Source organism: Cyprinodon tularosa, unplaced genomic scaffold, assembly GCF_016077235.1.
Source record: "Cyprinodon tularosa strain WSP-4 unplaced genomic scaffold, ASM1607723v1 ctg397, whole genome shotgun sequence".
NCBI classification, from domain to species: Eukaryota; Metazoa; Chordata; class Actinopteri; order Cyprinodontiformes; family Cyprinodontidae; genus Cyprinodon; species Cyprinodon tularosa.
This window is the reverse complement of record NW_024039115.1, coordinates 284985-303289: the sequence shown is the minus strand read 5'-3', so window position 1 is coordinate 303289 and position 18305 is coordinate 284985. Positions and strand designations below refer to the sequence as shown.

At 40.7% G+C, this 18305-nt stretch overlaps 1 protein-coding gene across 2 annotated transcripts; it reads right to left on the bottom strand.

Moving 5' to 3' along the window:
- Positions 1-441: 441 nt before the first annotated feature.
- Positions 442-18080, bottom strand: eif2a (eukaryotic translation initiation factor 2A). Of its 2 annotated transcripts, none has more exons than XM_038297796.1 (16): positions 17936-18080; positions 13961-14030; positions 13816-13887; positions 13624-13742; positions 13449-13548; positions 13293-13375; positions 6479-6552; positions 6256-6400; positions 6073-6189; positions 5837-5993; positions 5549-5633; positions 3517-3849; positions 3270-3383; positions 2997-3110; positions 888-1017; positions 442-812 (listed from the first exon to the last, which is right to left on the bottom strand). In XM_038297796.1, exons 1-16 carry the CDS (start codon positions 17961-17963, stop codon positions 775-777), a joined length of 1779 nt encoding a protein of 592 aa, XP_038153724.1. In that variant the 5' UTR covers positions 17964-18080; the 3' UTR covers positions 442-774. The 2 variants fall into 2 exon arrangements, with proteins under 2 accessions (XP_038153724.1, XP_038153725.1); XM_038297797.1 differs by having other exon boundaries at positions 442-779; positions 952-1017; positions 17936-18079.
- Positions 18081-18305: the final 225 nt, after the last annotated feature.

Below are 18305 nucleotides of genomic sequence, written 5' to 3'. Positions count from 1 at the left end.
TGACAATAAAAAAAAACGTTTAGAGATAGGGCCAAGGATGAGGCAGGTCTTGTTGGTCTTCATCTCCCGATACGCTCTCGCCTGTGTCCGACCTTTCAGACATTTCAACATCTTTTTCTGAATCAGACATTGTAGCATGGCATAGACAATTCACGTTTAGTTTGAAGAACACCTGCTTGCTTCTGATGATTTCCTTTAGCTAACCAATGGGTGTTTGCGTTATATGACTCATCCAATCACACTAGTTTTCACTAAATGTGGATGGAGCCAACATTAAATCGAAGCCAAGAGTAATGAGTGACATTTGTTTTAAAAATATAATGAGTAGGAAGAGAAATGAGTAATGGAGCAAAGTATAGATACCTAAAAAGTGTACTTAAGTACATTAACAATGCTGATGCTGGACCCAAAACCAGAATCAGGGATCATGAATAAAGACACTTTGTGTCAGAAGAGGCTTTTATTGTTAAAGAATTATGTACAGATGAGGCAGCATTTTCCATCTTTCACAAAAAAAACAGCCGTTGAACTAAAACCTTCTGCAGCCTACATTTCCCAGAACTGATCTAAAATATCTGTATCTAACTGATCAGCTGAAACAACAAAGGTTCATTATGAAACTCCGCCTCCATCCAGTCTGTAAATCAGAGGGTGGCTCCACTGATCCAGGATGTGTGACAGAGTGAAGCATGATGGGAGGTGAATATGGCCTCCTACTGTTCAATCTGAAGCTCCTGCAGCTCCTTCAGCAGCTGCTCCTCCTTCTGCATCTTCTCAAGCTGCAGCAGAAAGGAAGATAACATTGATGTCATCATTCTCAGTGAGATGGGGAACCTTCCCTCGGAATATCACATCCCTCCACAACATTTAATCTGCTCCAGTCTGGGTTTTACGTATCCTAATGTTATACTGTTTGCAGATGATGTTAGTCAATGTTTTGAGATCCGTCACCTGGTTTTTCTGCAAAACTTTTCCAGACGCCTGCTGCTCCCTCAGCTCCTCGATGGCCTTTAGCTTCTAAAAACACACCAAGACACGACAATGAGCCTCCAATAGAGATGGGTTAATGAGGCATATTTCCAAATAGAAATAAAGGCCTGCCTCTAATTCTGGCCTCCTTCCAATAATGGCCTGGACCAAGATGTACCCGAGTTAAATAAAGGCCTCGGCCTATATTAGAGGATTTACGGTACTTATGTTTTAGTGTTGGATATCAGAATTCATTAAAAGATATTAAATAAACAAATATTATTCATCATCAACAAAGGGTATGAAAACAACAGGCAGTGGGTAACATGAACTCTATATAGAAACAGACAGTGGAGTGATCCTATCAGCATGTTTATATCAGAGATTTTAGTAGGCTTATATTGTCTGATACTTATTTGGTAGTTGATATCAAACCGATATAAATATCGTCTCAGGACTTAGGCACCTAGACTGGGTGCCATCCCGAACTTAGTCCCGCCCACAACGTCTGGCATTGCTCAGTAGTAGAGCGAGTATGCTAGCACAATATCTGGCGGGCCAATCAAATTGTCAGGGCGGGCTTAATACGATGATGGACAGATGATCAACAGTAACGTAATCAACCACATGACCAAAGCGCGCTTGGGTGACAACAATAATGGCTGCCGCTGGAGAGCTTAGGTGAGTAGATTCTGCTATTAGGTCTGTTGTAGAAAATATTGACAGCAAATTAATTTTAAAAGAGGAACAGAGAAACGCAATCAAGGCTCATCTTCTTATTCTAGGCGTGCAACTGCACGCTTTGATTTTTGTTGACAACAACTATGCGTCGCTTAACATACGTCACGCACTCCGTTGCTCTTATTGGTTGTAGGTCTATCCAATTCCTGGTTAGTTCGAAACACGCCCCATAATCACAGCTCTATGGAGCAGTATCAGACTCATATTCTGACTAGAATTGAGTAGGACTACGTCAGGCTAATAGGCTCCACAAATATTCTATAAATATGAATAATTTCAATTTAAAACATGAAAAACCTTTATTGTTTGCAGATATGCGCCATTTAGAACTCCTTAACTTGCAGTTTTAGCTTGATTCAAAAATCTCCAATGAAGCATGTTTCTTGTTAAAATATCAATCAGTTAAGCATAAATGAGTCAACAAATAATCAAGTAGGGGAGTAATCTCTGGTTGCATTTATGCTATTATTATAAAGCTGTTTTTAGTGTTTTTTCTGGTCTGGAAGCAGGAGCTGCTCATGTATGCAACAACAGCTGTGCCGAAATGTACCGGAAGCGTTTCACCTTTCTGACCGACTTCCTGTCTGGCTTATCCACTTCTTAGAAACTGATGCATTCATCCTTCAAAGCTAAGTGCTACTGAGCCAGTGGGAATGACTGCATAGAATAGGAAGGCTGCTATTTGTGAGAGAAAAACAAACAATTTAAATCTGGAATATTAAAAAAGACGCTGCCGTCACAAATCAAAATGGCGCCTTTAAAAACACACAAGTTAGATGTCCTCTGGTGTCTGTCAGACATTTAATACAGAGCTACTCTTCCACATAATAGTCTGTCTTACAACTTAGAGTAAAATGACATGGTTAAGTTTGATGGTGTTGATTTTTCTTCCGGACAGATTATATTTTGTTGCGTTTTTGCTGCAGCAAAATAATTTTTCAAATGGAAATTGAAAGAAAAAAAAATGTCGTCCAGAAATAAACCTAAAATATTTACAATCAATGTTTTTGAGTAGAACTTTTCTTTCTATTATTTATTTTTAAATGTATCTAAAAATGTAAGTTTTCTTTAAATGTGATGTTTTCAATTTTCAAAGTTTTAGGAATTGATTCTTACAAAAAAAAATTAATCATTTGAAAACAGCTAAATTTATCTCAAAACTTTTTTTTTGATTAAAAGGTTTTCCAAAGTTCCATTCCTGGATGCATTTTTTTTTTTATTTCCATTAACAAAACTTGTTTTTTGCAATAACAGTGGAACTAAATTCCCTCCATAACTCTTCTCACCTTCTTTAGATTCTTGATCTTCTTGTCTGTCTCTGGGTCGCCGCTGCTTGCCTCTGATTGGCTGTTGCTCACGGGGGCGGGAGCAGACGCAGGTTCAGGGTCAGGTTTGGCCTCCTGCATTGAAGTTAGCGTACAGATCATCAATGATTAGAAAGATCATCAGAGAGATGACCAGGATCCTCAGCTTTCTGTTCCTTTATAGCTTTTGGTGTCTGTTTTTGTTCTCTGATCAGACAAAACCGTAACGAGAGAAAGCATCCAGAGTCTGTTCACCTGTTTGGCTGCTTTCTTAGCTTCGCGCTTCCTCTGGTTCTTCAGAGCAGACTTGGAGAGACTCTTCTCTCCTGAGTGTCCTTTTCGGAGGTCCTGAGGAGGCTCATCCTTGTGCTGATAGAAGACAAACACTAACATTTCTATTTCTATAATCACATACATAAGGTATTCAGATATAGTTAATAATTCCGTGAAAAACGTTTCAGTGGCAGAAAAGGAACTGGTCAGCTTCCTGCTTCTTCCTTACCAGTTTGGAGCTGGGTGTGGCGGGTAGGTGTCTCAGTGCTGGTGGGCGGTACGCCTGCGTGGGTGCAGCCTGAGTGGTCCCCAGCTCACTGGGTGCTGCCTGGTACTTTACGGGGCGCTCAGGAAACGCCCCGCTTGGGAAGGACTGCCAGCACACCTCCCAAAGCTGCGAGTTCTCAGCAACGCTGTGTTTGTGCAGCACCGAGCCCGTGTAGTGCCAGATCTTAAATCCGTTACTGACCCGCAGCCGGGGGGAACACGTTGCCGTGACAATGTGCTCGCCATCCGGACACCAGGAGAAAAAGGTGGCGTCCGGAGCCTCGGGCTTGGACATCTGAGGGGCAGAGAGTCATGGTGATGAGACCTTTGGAAAAGTGAGCGGACTTGGAAAAACTAACAGCAGAAAGCTGCTGACATGGAGTACGAGGAAAAATGGAGTGCTTAACGAAGCCAACATGAGCTAACGTGTAAAATGAGGTGGAAATAAGAAGCTGACATTAACCAGCAGGTAAAACAGCTACTAGTGCAGATGTTGCCTTAAAATAAGATTATAACCGTTAGCCTGTGATAGCAGTAACAATAACAAAGCTACTTTTACAGCAAGCTTTGATATTCATTTTTACTTTATAGTGAAATAGTTTGGAGAAAAGTACAAATTTGTACTTTGTCAATAGTAGGATATACGTCATGTCTACACGGTTCATATTACAGGAATCTGGTGAACTTTAATATGAGGAATCTATTCAGCAGGAGCTGCATAGCCACTGAACATCAAATAAAAAAAAAATTTGCTAATGGAAACACTGCAATTTTGAAAAAAAAAAATGTTAAGATAAAAGGTTTTTAAGGCTTCAATGATGTGGTTTTTCAGCCACTTTTGTTTCCCAAGCACATGAGGATCTGCAGCTGAACCTGAATGCCTAATGCTACGTTCAGACCGCACGCTGCAGAAGCAGCACAAACATGCGTGCTGCTTCATTTTTGGTGCTCTAGCTGCGTGGTCAAAAAGCAGGTCTGATGCGTGTTGGGCGGAGCTACGCTATCCGTTCTTTGTGTCCAGATGCTTCTGTTGCTCCTGTGTTCAACGGCAGAGAGCGCTTTTGCTATATTTGCTGTGATCAGTGGGTAAAAAGTAGTTCTAATGTTTTTTAGTGAGAAAGTCCACCTGAAAACTTTAACTGTGCAGTCAGTTTATCAAGATAACGATCCTGCCTTCAAATGTTATTTCGCTGTTGGAGCCGCTCAGACCCCCGTACACCGGCGGTCCTCTGTAACTGGGAATCCCGTTCAATGGCAGCCTCTGGCCTGGTCGCCTCTTCGCGGTTTTCCGCTTTTACGGCGGCTGGAAGGTGTTTTTCATGTACTTAATCCAAACTGCAGGCACCAGAATAATGAAAGCAAACATATTTTACTGATAGTTTTCAACATTTTAGGTTAATTTAGGCGTTAATAAACTGTTTCAGAGGAGTGATCATAGCGCTCTGCATCAGCAGTGCTGTGTCTGTCTCCTTGCCAGCTCCCAGATCAGCTTCTCTGATTGGTTGAAGCTCATGACGAGCTGCTCCTGCTGCAGGACCTTTTGCTGCGCCTTGTTCACTATTGACCTAGCATGTAAACCGGCCGTTTCTGCTGCCGCCAGAGCTTGCGGTCTGAACGTAGCATTATAGAAAGAGGAAAATGACCAGAAATGGTTGGAAGAGGATGGCGCCCCCTAAAGCTGTGGCAGAAATATGGATATATGTCTTCTGCCATGTTGTTTTCAGTGTTATACCATGAACAAATGTATTAAAGGCTCATTTAAATAGCATTTGTTATTTAATGGAAACATCACAACTACAAAACTTTGCATTGTTGAAATTAGCAGAGAATTAAAGTTTGGCTCACATTTGTAAATGAAACACTACAAGAGAGAGGAGTTCATTTAAAGGCGTTCTCTGTTCTCAGCAGCTTGGGCAGCAGCGCCTCGTGCTAATGCAACATCATGTTTACATCACATCAGACCTTAGTGTTCATGCTGAAGGCAAACCCCTCACCTGTTTATACTTCTTCACGTCCCAAACCTCCATATGGCCTCTTAGGTTCCCGAAGCCAGCCAGTACAAGGATGTGACCCTGAGGACTGAGACCAGGAAGGATGATCACTCTGCAGGAATTCACTGTGAGGAGCCGCATTTTATCAGACACTAAAGGCTTTTAGAGTGAAAACTGTAGCTTTGCATCTACTAACAGGCAGATTTCCTCGTGTAAAAATCTTTTTTTTTTTTCTTTTCCCATTTGCGTAAACAAGAGACGCTGGCAGAGCTGTAGAAAAGCCGCTCTCACCTGTAGTAGGCAGCATTGCGGGGACCAGTGCCAAAGTCGAACACCGGGTCACACTTCAGGTTGAAGACCGTGGCTTTGGCCGGCATGAAGCCGTACACCACGCAGAACTCCATGGAGTTTGGACTCCACGCCACGTCGTAGATTGGCCCGTTTTTCGCTGTTTGAAAAGTCAAATGGAGGAGCTGGTTTTCGGAATCAGAGCTGAAGCTTTTATTTGGACTGAGCCCAGTTCTTACCGAGCTGAACCAGCGCCGTCTCTCCGTTCACTGCCAGGTAGTGCAATGTCTGCTCGCCATAATATGAAGCTCCGCTTTTGTCCACCTCGGTGCTCGCCGTGACCAGGATGGCCGACGCTGAGTGAAGGAAACCCAAGTTAACCTTGAAGATGATCCTCTCTGAACTCATTGCTTAACTCTCACCTTTTTGGTTCCACTGCATTCTGACTTTGTCCGCCTTAAAGAAGCTCTTGTTGGCCAGCGCAGCGCTCGGCCCGCCCAGAACCGGGTACTGATACAGACGCACAAATGATGGCGCTCCTTTGATTCCTGGGACATATATGGCAACCTGCAGGGACAGACAGGACAGACGTGATGACACGCCCCACATAGTGGTGTATGGGTGTTGCTCTTTGCATGCTCTGACCTTGCTGGGCTGAGCTCCAGGCGACAAAGCAAAGTCAGATACTTTCTGCATGTGCAACTTGTTTGCGATTGAATCTAAAGGAGAAAAGAAAAAGATACTGATGTTACTAGAAGGACACAAATACACTTCTGCATCGCAATCCACTATAGCAGGGGTTGGCAACCCGAACTGCTCAAAGAGCCATAAGCCCCATTTCCACTACCCTTGAAAAACCGATCCATGCCGAGACTGGTCCGAGCTCGGATCAGTTAACCAGGCCGAGCTCGGTTCTGACGACCATTTACACATCACGCTATCTCGGTTCCTCGACTCCTTGCCTCCTAGTGAAGATCTGCGGTATTACTGCCAGTATTGAAGGAGGAAATCAAGCGGTTGGTGGCGGTAATGCACCAAAAGTTGTTTGCCAACTGCCATAAAACACAAGAAGAAGAAGACGAAGAAGGAGGGAATCAAGCAAATCAAAATGGCGGCGCTCGTCACATTCAGAAAGTTATGCTTGATTGTTATTGCTGTACTTCGCTGTTATTATTTAAAATGCCATTAATTAAAATCCCTGTTGTGTGGAGAAAATTTCGATTGTTGTTTATAGTTGAAGAAGTTCTTCTTCTTCTTCTGTTTCTGGAGGGGCATTAGCGCCAACTACTGGAATTGAGTGTGATTCGGGATGTGCAGCCAGACGGAGATGACGCATTCTGCTCATGCGCTCTTGTTATCAGAGAACCGATTGAGGGAAAAACTGAGCAGAGCCCACCTCTGGAACGGGTCTGCAGTTAGCTCGGTTGGGTTGTGTCTAGCTCGGTTCAGTTCAGTTTGCTTTCCATTTACACACGATAAGTTATCTCAGTTACTGGGCTCGGACCGGTCTCGGCACGTTTTTTCAAGGGTAGTGTAAATGGGGTAATATTGGACCAAAAAAAATATAAGTATATATGTCTGGAGCCATAAAAATGTAAAAAGCTCTATGTGTATTAGCCTATTATCAAAAAGGACTAGGACTTCAATACATAATAAGCATGAATGATTAAATGTTTATCCTGGAGCAAATGTCACATAGTAGCATGAGCTAAGGGGGAGAATTCACCGCACTGTTTAGGTTTTGTTGCACTGATGAAATTATAGCAGGGTTTATAGAGGAATGAATAACTCAAATTTAATGCTTTTTAATGCTCTTAGAAATAATTTTAATGCCACCAACAGGCTGCAGCCATGTCCCGAATTCCTCGTTTTTTAGCCACTTTTGTTGAAATGAGCTTTTTTCCCCCATTCTGTAGCTTTTTCTCCGACTCAAGCCTCTTTTCTGAACATACAGCTTAGCGATCAACCGGTTCAACGCAAATATATCGCAACATAATATGTCTGACGAAATTGCTTTTGTAAAAAATATTTTTTAAATAAAGCATTTTAAATGCCACAATAAACACAGTTAATGAATTTTAATGCCAATTAAGGGTTTAATTTAAAAAATAATAATTTAATGATTTTTAATGACCCGCAGAAACCCTGTATAGGAATCATTCTATGTTGAACGTGTTTCTGTTGGTGGAGTTCATCAGGTCATGAAGAACCAAGAAGGAACTGATCTCTATCAGAGCAGTGCTCTCCAACTCTGACATCCCACATCCACATCGCCAGCATTCCCTGCGTTATTTTTATTTTTAGGATTTGGGGGGAAAAAATGCATGCATCAGAGCGCTGCCTGTTCAATCTGTGGATGAGTTTCCATCCTTGCAACCAAACTAGCAGCAGTAGTGGAGTTTGGAGATGCAATCCACTTCTTAAATCTAGCTTTGCGCTCCTCTAATTTATCCAGAAGTTCCTCAAACACACTTTTTTTCCTCACTCTAAACCTGCCGATTGGCTGCATATTTATCTGCCTTCCCTGGAAATGCTTTTCCAATTTACTCTCTTTATTTTTGGACAAATTCTCATTACAAATCAAAAATGCAGGCGATCCCTCCTCACTGACAGGGGTGCAAATATGTATTTTTGAGGTGGATGCAAACACATCATCAAACACTGCTAACTGGGACAAGGCATCGTTGCTCATATTTAACAAAAGTATGTTTTGTTTTTTTTAAATAAATGTTTCAAATTTTATTTTTTGGCAAATCGATTTTTACTAACAGCATTTTAGAGACAACGTTCTTTTCACTTCAAGCCCAATACAAAAATTCTTAACACATTGACCAAAAAAATGTTACTGACATCCATGCCGACGAATAGAAATGCTTCTTTGCTCCTCATTTCAGAGGAACGCCCGCCCCCAGAAGTGAAGAGAATGATATCTGTGTAAAGCCGGGCGTACACTGTGAGATTTTTTCAATCGTTGTATGCAGCTTCAGCTCAAACTGCGATTTTCTAGTACAGTTTGAGTTCACAACTAAGATGCCTGTTCTAACACTATGCAGGACGACGCTCTGATGCGATCTACCTGCTCACACTGTACGTATAAAACCACGTGGGACTCAGCTCTGTATGGAAGTAAATCTGTGTCGCTGGGATTTGAATTAAAAATGCCACTGAAATTTAAATGTTGTATGTTTGTACTTACTGTTTCAGTGTTAAAATATATTCAGAACACATTTTTGACCTAAAAAGAAGTTAATTGTCATTATTTCTACGCAGTTGAAATTTCATTTGTTATTTTCTCTTCAAGCTAAAAATTCACATTACTATTTCAAAGTGATTACATTTTCAATACTTATTTTTCAGTGTTAAAAAAATCTGCATATATAAAAAAAAAAAATCAACCTTTCAAAATTCAAACTCAATATTTTCAGCCTCCTGAGATTCAATTGGCTCTATTTCACTGTTTTAAATTCGGCGTCTAAATTCAGTGTAAAAACGGAAGGGTTACTTCAGGTCACAGACATGAGCAATGGATTGTGGCGTCCAACACTCAGCCAATCCCGTTATGTTTTCTTAGTCACGTGACGTGACGCTTGTGGCGCTCACGCTAAAGGAAAACCAGCATGACGGAGCCGGTCATGCAAGCTAACGCTAACTCAACTACAGAAAAATGAAAGTAATAAACTCACCGTTGAGTCGCACAACTGGAAAAAATCTCACAGTGTGAGCCTGGCTTAACGCGATTTTTAAAAGAATGCAATTTGTAAAACTCAATCTGAAAAAGAGAAGTTTTTTAACAATTATTGGAAAAAATTAAATATACATAAAAATTGGAAAATAATGGATAAAAATAAAACAAATTAAACAAATAAACAGCAAAGTTACTCTCAAAACATCTTTTTCATTAAAAAAACGATTGAATATTTTTCCCTTTTCAAAGTTTGATTTAACCACGTTTAAATGAAATGAAATCTGGTCGGCTGATATTACGTGAACTGGAAAAGGTTTTTTTTATTCCTAATGGGCCGATAAGCGCGATCAGCAGCCAGACCGCATGAAGCGCAGCATATCACCTCTCTGTGTTTTCCACTATTGATGGTAAATTCAAAGCCTTCAGAACAAATGAATCAGTTTGACACAATTGGCCAAAACTCAACACGATTAATTTGATACGGCTTAGAATGGCGACATCTGCTGGATGCTATCAGAACTACAATCGAGCCAGTATCCTAATGTCCACATTATGTTATGGTTGAACTCGTTTGTTCCATAATTAATAGTTTTAATAATGGTTATATAAACAAATAATAAATAAAACTAATATCTGAACTGTGAAACTGCAATATAATAAACAGCCCCTCTGCTGCATAACAGCTATGTGAGGCGAGTTTGGTCCTTTCAACAAATTCTAATCCATCCTGGTTTCAAAGCTATATATACATTCGGTTATTGGAGGGGTTAACATGGAAGCCTCTCTACTGACAGATGCGGAGTTTGAATCCCACTATTTTAAATCTTTTTTTTTTGCTAATTTATAATAATTAGGACTATTCTCGGCCTGTGCAGACTAATATTTGATTGTGCTGCACCTACAACTATATAAACACAAAAAATAAATTATCTGATAGTTAAAATAATTTGAACCAACTCAACAGATGATTGTATTAAAGGAGAGGCATCAATTGTTTAGATGCGGCGTGTGAATAAATATCAGTTATAAATTAATCAGTGCAGTGTTTCCCACAGGATTTTAGGAGACTGTGGTTGGAGAGTCTCTGATGTCACACACACTCCACTTTCTTTTAAAAAAATATAAATATAAAAAATATAACTGCGGATGTCTGGGGACAGCGATTCGCCTACATTATTTTAAAACATTTAAAATTTATTTATTTATTTTAGACCAAATAACATTTTACATTTACATCCTGAGGGTAAACATGCTGTGGCTCTGACTGGCGCACTGAGAGGGACTCCTGTGGAAGCAGGAGAACGGCGTTGGGACGGGGGAGGTGCGCCACGGCAGCACCTGCCGCTGGAGGACAAGAGTAGGAACGATACGTGCTTTCACCTAAGAGTCTGTTAAAGCCGCCAGTCACACCAGAAAAGTCGCTAGATTTTGTCGCTAGTCGCTTTTTTGGAAAAGAGTTGCTGGAAGGGTCTGAAAAGTCGCTAAATATAGCGACAAAGTCGCTGAGTTGGCAACACTGCACGGGCGAACGGGGCAGCATTTTTCTAAAGGAGGGCGGAACGCGCGCTTTGAAAAAATAAATCTAAAAATATAAGGCGCTGGGTGGTATGAAAGTACAGCTGTGGAATGGGCTGATAAACTGACAGATCTTTTTGTTGTTTTCTCTCTCTGTGTGTCTATATCAGAATGTGGAGTTCATTACTGGGAAACACTGCAGTGGATGGAGTGGACCTTTATTTTAGATCTATCTGCATTAAGCAAACTATTTAGAATCAATTCTAAACTAGATTTAAATATACCATTTGTTTCCCTGTATTTGAATAAAACTGTAAATGGGAAAAAACCTGCGGTTTGGGCAGCAATTCTGATGCAATTAAATACTTCAGCAATAATTAAATTATTAGAATTTACTGTGAAGCTTGATAAAAAGCGTGACGTGACAAAACCTCGCTAGCAGCGGTCACATGACTGGGTGCACTCGAAACACCTCTCAGCAAAAAACGGTAGAAGCAGACTGACTCAAGCATAACATCAGTACTTTCCACTCATTGCGGCTATTCAGAGGCATTATGGAGTTTAATATGATACAAAAAACAAACTGCAGCACTCTTCTGCTCATTCTTGTAGTTTTTGCTCTCACTTAACCACCGTCTTTTTTATATTTTTTCACCTTACCTGGAATACCATTGATGTCCGAGTTGAGCTGAATCTAAGGCTTCCATTGTTTGCTGGGTCGGACCCATTCAACATGGTTGTAAATATCTGTTTGCTTCTTTCTGGTCGTTTTAAATCATGATTTTGGTTTTCACCTGCGCAGGTTTTATGTTGTTTTCTTTTACTGAAACAAATAAAATAAACAAACATGGACGCCCTTTACCCAATGTATATTAAGGGCTGCAGCCTTATAGGTGCGTCGGCGCTGAACTACTGAGGTGTCAGTCTGCTCACCAAAGATGTTTAGTTGTAACGGGTCAAATAAAAAGGATATTTTAAAGATAACTTGCATAATACCTCTATAATAAATGTTCCTTTTTTTATTTAAATTGAGACTTAGGCATTATGTTTTAGCCGTTGTGTCATTTTTATCATATAAATGGAGGAAGAAAGAGAAATATCTGCTTTAGGAATCGGCTAAACACCTATCAGGGATCAGCTATACCCGTAACATAATAATTTGGTTAGATCAGTGACATACTCACCGCTTCCTGTTGATTAGAGGCTGAGCTTCTATGGAAGTAAATCTGTGTCGCTGGGATTTGAAATGAAAATGCCACTGAAATGTAAATGTTGTATGTTTGTATTTACTGTTTCAGTGTTAAAATATATTCAGAACACATTTTTGACCTAAAAAGAAGTTAATTGTCATTATTTCTACACAGTTGAAATTTAGTTTGTTATTTTCTCTTCAAGCTAAAAATTCACATTACTATTTCAAAGTGATTACATTTTCAAAACGTATTTTTCAGTTTAATTTTTCAGTGTTAAAAAAATCTGCATACAAAAAAATTCAACCTTTCAAAATTCAAAGTCAATATTTTCAGCCCCCTGAGATTCAACTGGCTCTATGTCATTGTCTTAAATTCGGCGTCTAAATTCAGTGTAAAAACGGAAGGGTTACTTCAGGTCACAGACATTAGCAATGGATTGTGGCGTCCAACACTCAGCCAATCCCGTTACGTTTTCTTAGTCACGTGACGTGACACTTGTGGCGCTCACACTGAAGGAAAACCAGCATAACGGAGCTGGTCATGCTAGCTAACGCTAACTCAACTGCAGAAAAATGAAAGTATTAAACTCACCGTTGAGTTAACGTTAGCTAGCATGACCGGCTCCATCATGCTGGTTTTCCTTCAGTATGAGCGCCACAAGCGTCACGTCACGTGACTAAGAAAATGTAACGGGATTGGCTGGGTGTTGGACACCACAATCCATTGCTAATGTCTGTGACCTGAAGTAACCCTTCCTTTTTTTACACTGAATTTAGACGCCAAATTTAAGAGAGTGAAATAGAGCCAGTTGAATCTCAGGAGGCTGAAAATATTGACTTTGAATTTTGAAAGGTTGAATTTTACAACATTTAAATTTCAGTGGCATTTTTAATTCAAATCCCAGCGACTAAGAATTACTTCCATAAGCTTCTCTTATATTAAAGATGCATTTCATTATGTGTTGCAGCTTTGTTGTCATGTACTTAATGAAGAGTGTTAATCAGGAGTGGATCTGGATTTAAAAAAATAAACAACAGTAAAGAAAAGAAGGCTGCGGGTTTCTTACTGAAATCGTTGTTCTCAAAGAAGTGCAGCTCGTTGTTGACGCTCCGAACACAGAGCTTCTCATCTTCAGACCATCTGGGACACCTGGGAACAATCACAGACGTTAAATCCCATCGATTGGTCAGTCAGCGAGTGCAGGCGGAGTGATCGGACCAACCAGGAGTCGACTTTCTTCTGATACAGAGCTTTGATCAGGCGGCCACTCGGTAACTCCCACAGCTGCAGGTTGGCGTCACCCTGAGGACTGTCCTGAGTCTCTGCAAAGACAACACAGCATCTCAATCAGTTCTTGGATGTTTCCTCCTACATCATTATGTATTGTCGATTCTTACTGGTGTACGGTTGCCAGGTAACCAGGATGCTGTTGAGGGGAGAGAACTCCAGCATTGCCGTTTTTGGGAGATCCAAGGTGGACACCACAGAGCCATCAGCGCATTTTAACACAGACACACTGAAGGACAGGCGGACAGACAGTCAATGAGTCTGCATCTCGTCGCTTGGAAGCAAAAATGTTAAAAACCGACCTGTGTCCATTGCACCAGCCAAAGAGCGTCCCGTCCCTGCTGAAGGCGACCGACCTGCTGGGCCGACTGTCCCTGAGGAACACAGACACGGTCACAGCACGCCGCTGGGGATTTGTTTGTTTGTTTGTGGTGTGAGTGGAGGTACCTCTGGAAGAAGGAGGCATCCTCACACTGCGGCGGTCCGCACAACAAAGATGTCCCCTCTGATCCACGCACTGAAACAAGAGCTCACAGTGAAGCTGAATAATACGAACAGGGAGAGACGCAGCCTGATGACTGAAATATTCCCAGAATCCTCTGGACTGACCAAGCTGCTGTACCCACTGATCTCTATTTACTCACTGGATCGCTGATTGCCCCTTTGTAGTACAGGGCGGAATGAAGCCATCGGCCGCCATATTGGTACTCCCTTGTTAGACCAGTCGCAATGTAAACTACACGTGTGCTACAGCATAGACGAATGATGATGTCCTCATTTTCAGGGGAACTTAAGACTTTTTTAAGATTTCAAGATTTTAAAGAAAGACTGAATTACAAGTACATGTCTGTTAATGCGGGCTGCTCAGTGGTGCAGTGGCTAGCACTGCTGCCTTGCAGCAAGAAGGTTTTGGGTTCTATTCCCAGCCCGGTGTCTTTCCGCATGGACTTTAATGTTCTCCCTGAGCATGCGTGGGTTCTCTCCAGGTACTCCGGCTTCCTCCCACAGTCTAAAAAACATGACTGTTAGGTTAACTGACTTCTATAAATTCTCCCTGTGTGTGTGTGAATGGTTGTGTGTCTCTGTGTTGCCCTGCGATGGACTGGCGACCTGTCCAGGGTGTAGCCCGCCTCTCACCCATTGACTGCTGGAGATAGGCACCAGCACCCCTCGCGACCCCAATTGGGACAAGCGTGTCAGATAATGGATGGATGGATGCCTGTTAATGTTGTAGTATTTTTCTATTTCCAAACTATGCATGCATGATATATATATATATATATATATGTTTGGGTCAAATGTTTCAATTGTTTTTTTCCCTCAATATAACATGCAGTATACTTCAGCACATAATTTTTTCATGTGAGCAATATAACAAATATTACAAAAACCTCAGCGTCATCCACTTAATAATTATTACATTGATATTTCAAAGGGAATTGCTTTCTATTTAATTTCTATTTTCTAACTTTAGGCACAATGTCAATGGCTAACTCAGTCAATATCTTCGAGTCGGTCCGAAATAGCCAGACTAATGTTATGCTACATATCATACTATAGGATACATGGGCGTATATGTGGATTTTCTTGGTTAGCACATCCACTTTTTGGTGGAAAGACTTCACACAGCTGGCAAACTGCTTGTTTGTAGGCTGCTACAGGTGTAGGCATTTTTACTGTGCGTCTCTGTGGGTGTGGGGAGTACCAATATGGCGGACGTTGGCTTTACTTTTTTTGTGGCAATCAGCAATCCAGTGAATAAATAGGGATCAGTGGCTGCACCTAGGGCTGCAACAACGAATCGATAAAATCGATAAAAATCGACTTTTAAAAGCGTTGGCAACGAATTTCATCATCGATTAGTTGTGTCGCGCGATTATTGCGTCATCTGCCGCGCCGTCATCACTGCCTCTTGACTGAAAGAGGAAGAAAAAAAAAATGGCAGAGCGAGTTAGCTCTGCAGGTGCAGTGTTGCCAACTCAGCGACTTTTCAGACCCCTCCAGCGACTATTTTCCAAAAAAGCGACTAGCGACAAATCTGGCGACTTTTTTCGGTGTCCCTGGCGGCTTTTGGAGACTCTTACGTGAAAGCATGTATCGTTCCTACTCTGCCGTGGGGCGCCTCCCCCCGCTCCCGCAGGAGTCCCTCTCAGCTCTGCAGTCAGAGCCTCAGCGTCCAGACTGCAAATGAAGCGCGTATGCACCGGGATTGTGCGGGGCAAATTGATCACAATAATTAAAATAGCCTGCGCTTTGTAAAGTGAAAAAAGTGATAACATGCAACTTTTTTCAAAAGAAATTAACATGGCACGGAACCACCATGTTTGTTTGGTTTTAAAGTGGGGAAACGTTACGTTAGTTTCTCAGGTAGCTCATCTGATGCTTTCCTTACCTTGTTAGTAGGTTACAGACAGTGATAAGGTTGGCTACTTATTTTACTTTTAATTTCATTTGAATTAACTTAAGCAGCGTTTACAATTACTTTATAAAGAAAATTAACTTGCAAATTATGAGGGCAAGGCTTTTAAAGTTTAAATCTTCTGGTGAAGATAAAGTAAAGAAGATCCTGCAATTTATGGAAGTAAAGCAGAATAAAATCCAGCAAGATCAGTAATATGTCAATTAATTATATGCTACATTCCCATGTAAATTGGAGTCTTTGGAGGATGTGTTTTTTAGCACCCCTAGTTCTCTCATTTTTATTCCAAATACAATTTATAATTTGAATCACAGGGCTATTTTTATCTCTATGGTTAAGTATTTTCTCAAGTAGCAACTTTAACTGCTATACTTTCCTGTCTTAAAAGGCAGAACTCTTCTAGTCTAAAAAAACCTCATTTGTTGAAATGGGGGGGCCTATTGTTTGAACCCCTTAGGGGCTTTTAAAAACAAAAATGTCTTTTTTTGTGCTTTATGAAACAAAGTACCCTATATTTTGTGGATGTACAGCTACATTTCTCATGTAAGTTTGCGTAGTTTTAACACAAACATTTATTTTTCATATTGCACCAGTACAGTTAATGAGCAACCTGTACTTGTGTGCTTGTTTGTTCTGTCTAAAATGTTTATTTTGGAATAAAGAGGTTAATATAAAAAATATTTTTTGTCCGATTCATCGATTAATCGAAAAAACAATCGTCCGATTCATCGATTTTTAAAATAATCGTTAGTTGCAGCCCTAGCTGCACCTGAATACGGGTTTAGTTAAACAGGAGTTATTATTTCAGCCTATTCTGACCCACAGGTGTTAATAATACACTTAATAGCTGTTTGTCAGCCAACATTAGCAGACAGAAGAAATGATCTGAACAGACCACTCTAGGTTCTGAGTCCCCATTATTAGATTCAGATCCACTTTTATCCATCTATCCCAACATCAGCAGGTTTAAACCAAAGATCTATGAGGAGGAAATAAAACCTGCTTTATTCTCACACAGGTTTGTTCCCAATAACTAAAGGATTTTACTGCAGCATTAGTTTGTGACTTCTGCTTCTGTCTCCTTGAACCAGTTGACCTCAGCAGATGGCCGCTCACACTGAGCCTGGTTCTGCTGGAGGTTTCTTCCTGTTAAAAGGGAGTTTTCCTCTCCACTGTCGCTACAAGCATGCTTAGTGTGAGGGATTGTATTTGAGTCAGTCGATGCAATCAACTGGTTTTCCTTAGATAGAAAACTTTCAATCAATCTGACTGTATGATCTGGTGAACTGCAAACTGACTTCAGATGACGTGTGTTGAATTGAATTGAGGCATATTTCAGAAAAATCAAAATATTTATTAAACTAATTGATTTTATACCCGACAGTAAAGTAAGTTATATTTTCCCCCCATCCGTTTATCTGTATCATTCAAAGATATTACCCAGAACTATAAAAATCCAGTTTGTTGTTTTGCTTCTACACTGAATCTTATTCAAACTTTCTCACATTTAAAAGTTTAATTGAAATCCAACGATGAAAACACCGGATGAAATTAAATGAATCTATTTTCTAGTCTAAGTATGATAACTTAATATTTCGGTAAAAACCCAGAGCTACAGACAGCAGCGGAACCTGCGGATCTCCATGTTTTTGTGTAGAGAATATGTGCATGAGGAGGTCAGTCAGCTGCCATGTTGGTGCAGGTATTTTTCATTCTCGTCTTTCAACAAAAACGTTTAGGCCGATTTTATTCAAGCCGAATTAACCGGCTTGGTCTGCTGTTTTCAAGGAGTTGAAGTTCCTGCTGCCGGAGCTTAGATTTTACTCCCGAACAGATGTAAAACAGATTTCTTAGGGAGTCTGGTTAAACGCTAGTCCACAGTGAAGAGAAGCGCTTCACCAGAAACTATTACTGTAATTTACCGACCAGCTGCTGACATCACAGCTTGAAAGATAAACATTCATGCAGAGACTTTTGAAAGCAGACATTTAACTATCAATTACCTGCGAGCAGAGGAATGGGGGGCGCCATGATTACATGTGCAGGACGAGGAACGGAGTTAGTCGGAAGTGCGTGAGGCAGAGGAGGCGGGGCGGGCAGTGCCACATCAGCATACCACGTCTAGATGTCTTAAAAAGAGCCCTCTAAAAAATACATTTTACCTTTTAAATTCAATATAAACTTTCAGTATCTGTGTTAAGATGGCAAAAGCGTCTTTAATTAAAAAAATATATAGTTTTATTAACGATTAACGTCAGTTTAAACCTAAACCAAGATCAAAACTCTGGAATTTACTGACAACTAATATAACTTCCGTTTTCAAAATAAAAGCTAATGATTATGTACTGGTGAAGATTCTCAGTCATCCAGGTA

Bases quoted from the DNA above. Each gene is read 5' to 3' on its own strand.
- eif2a (XM_038297796.1), bottom strand. From the start codon at position 17,963: ATGGCGCCCCCCATTCCTCTGCTCGCAG. The intron at 13,549-13,623 runs GTAAGAATCGAC...TTGTCTTTGCAG, and splicing joins TACCTGGCAACCGTACACCA to AGACTCAGGACAGTCCTCAG. The intron at 3,384-3,516 runs GTAAGGAAGAAG...GTCTTCTATCAG, and splicing joins CCACACCCAGCTCCAAACTG to CACAAGGATGAGCCTCCTCA.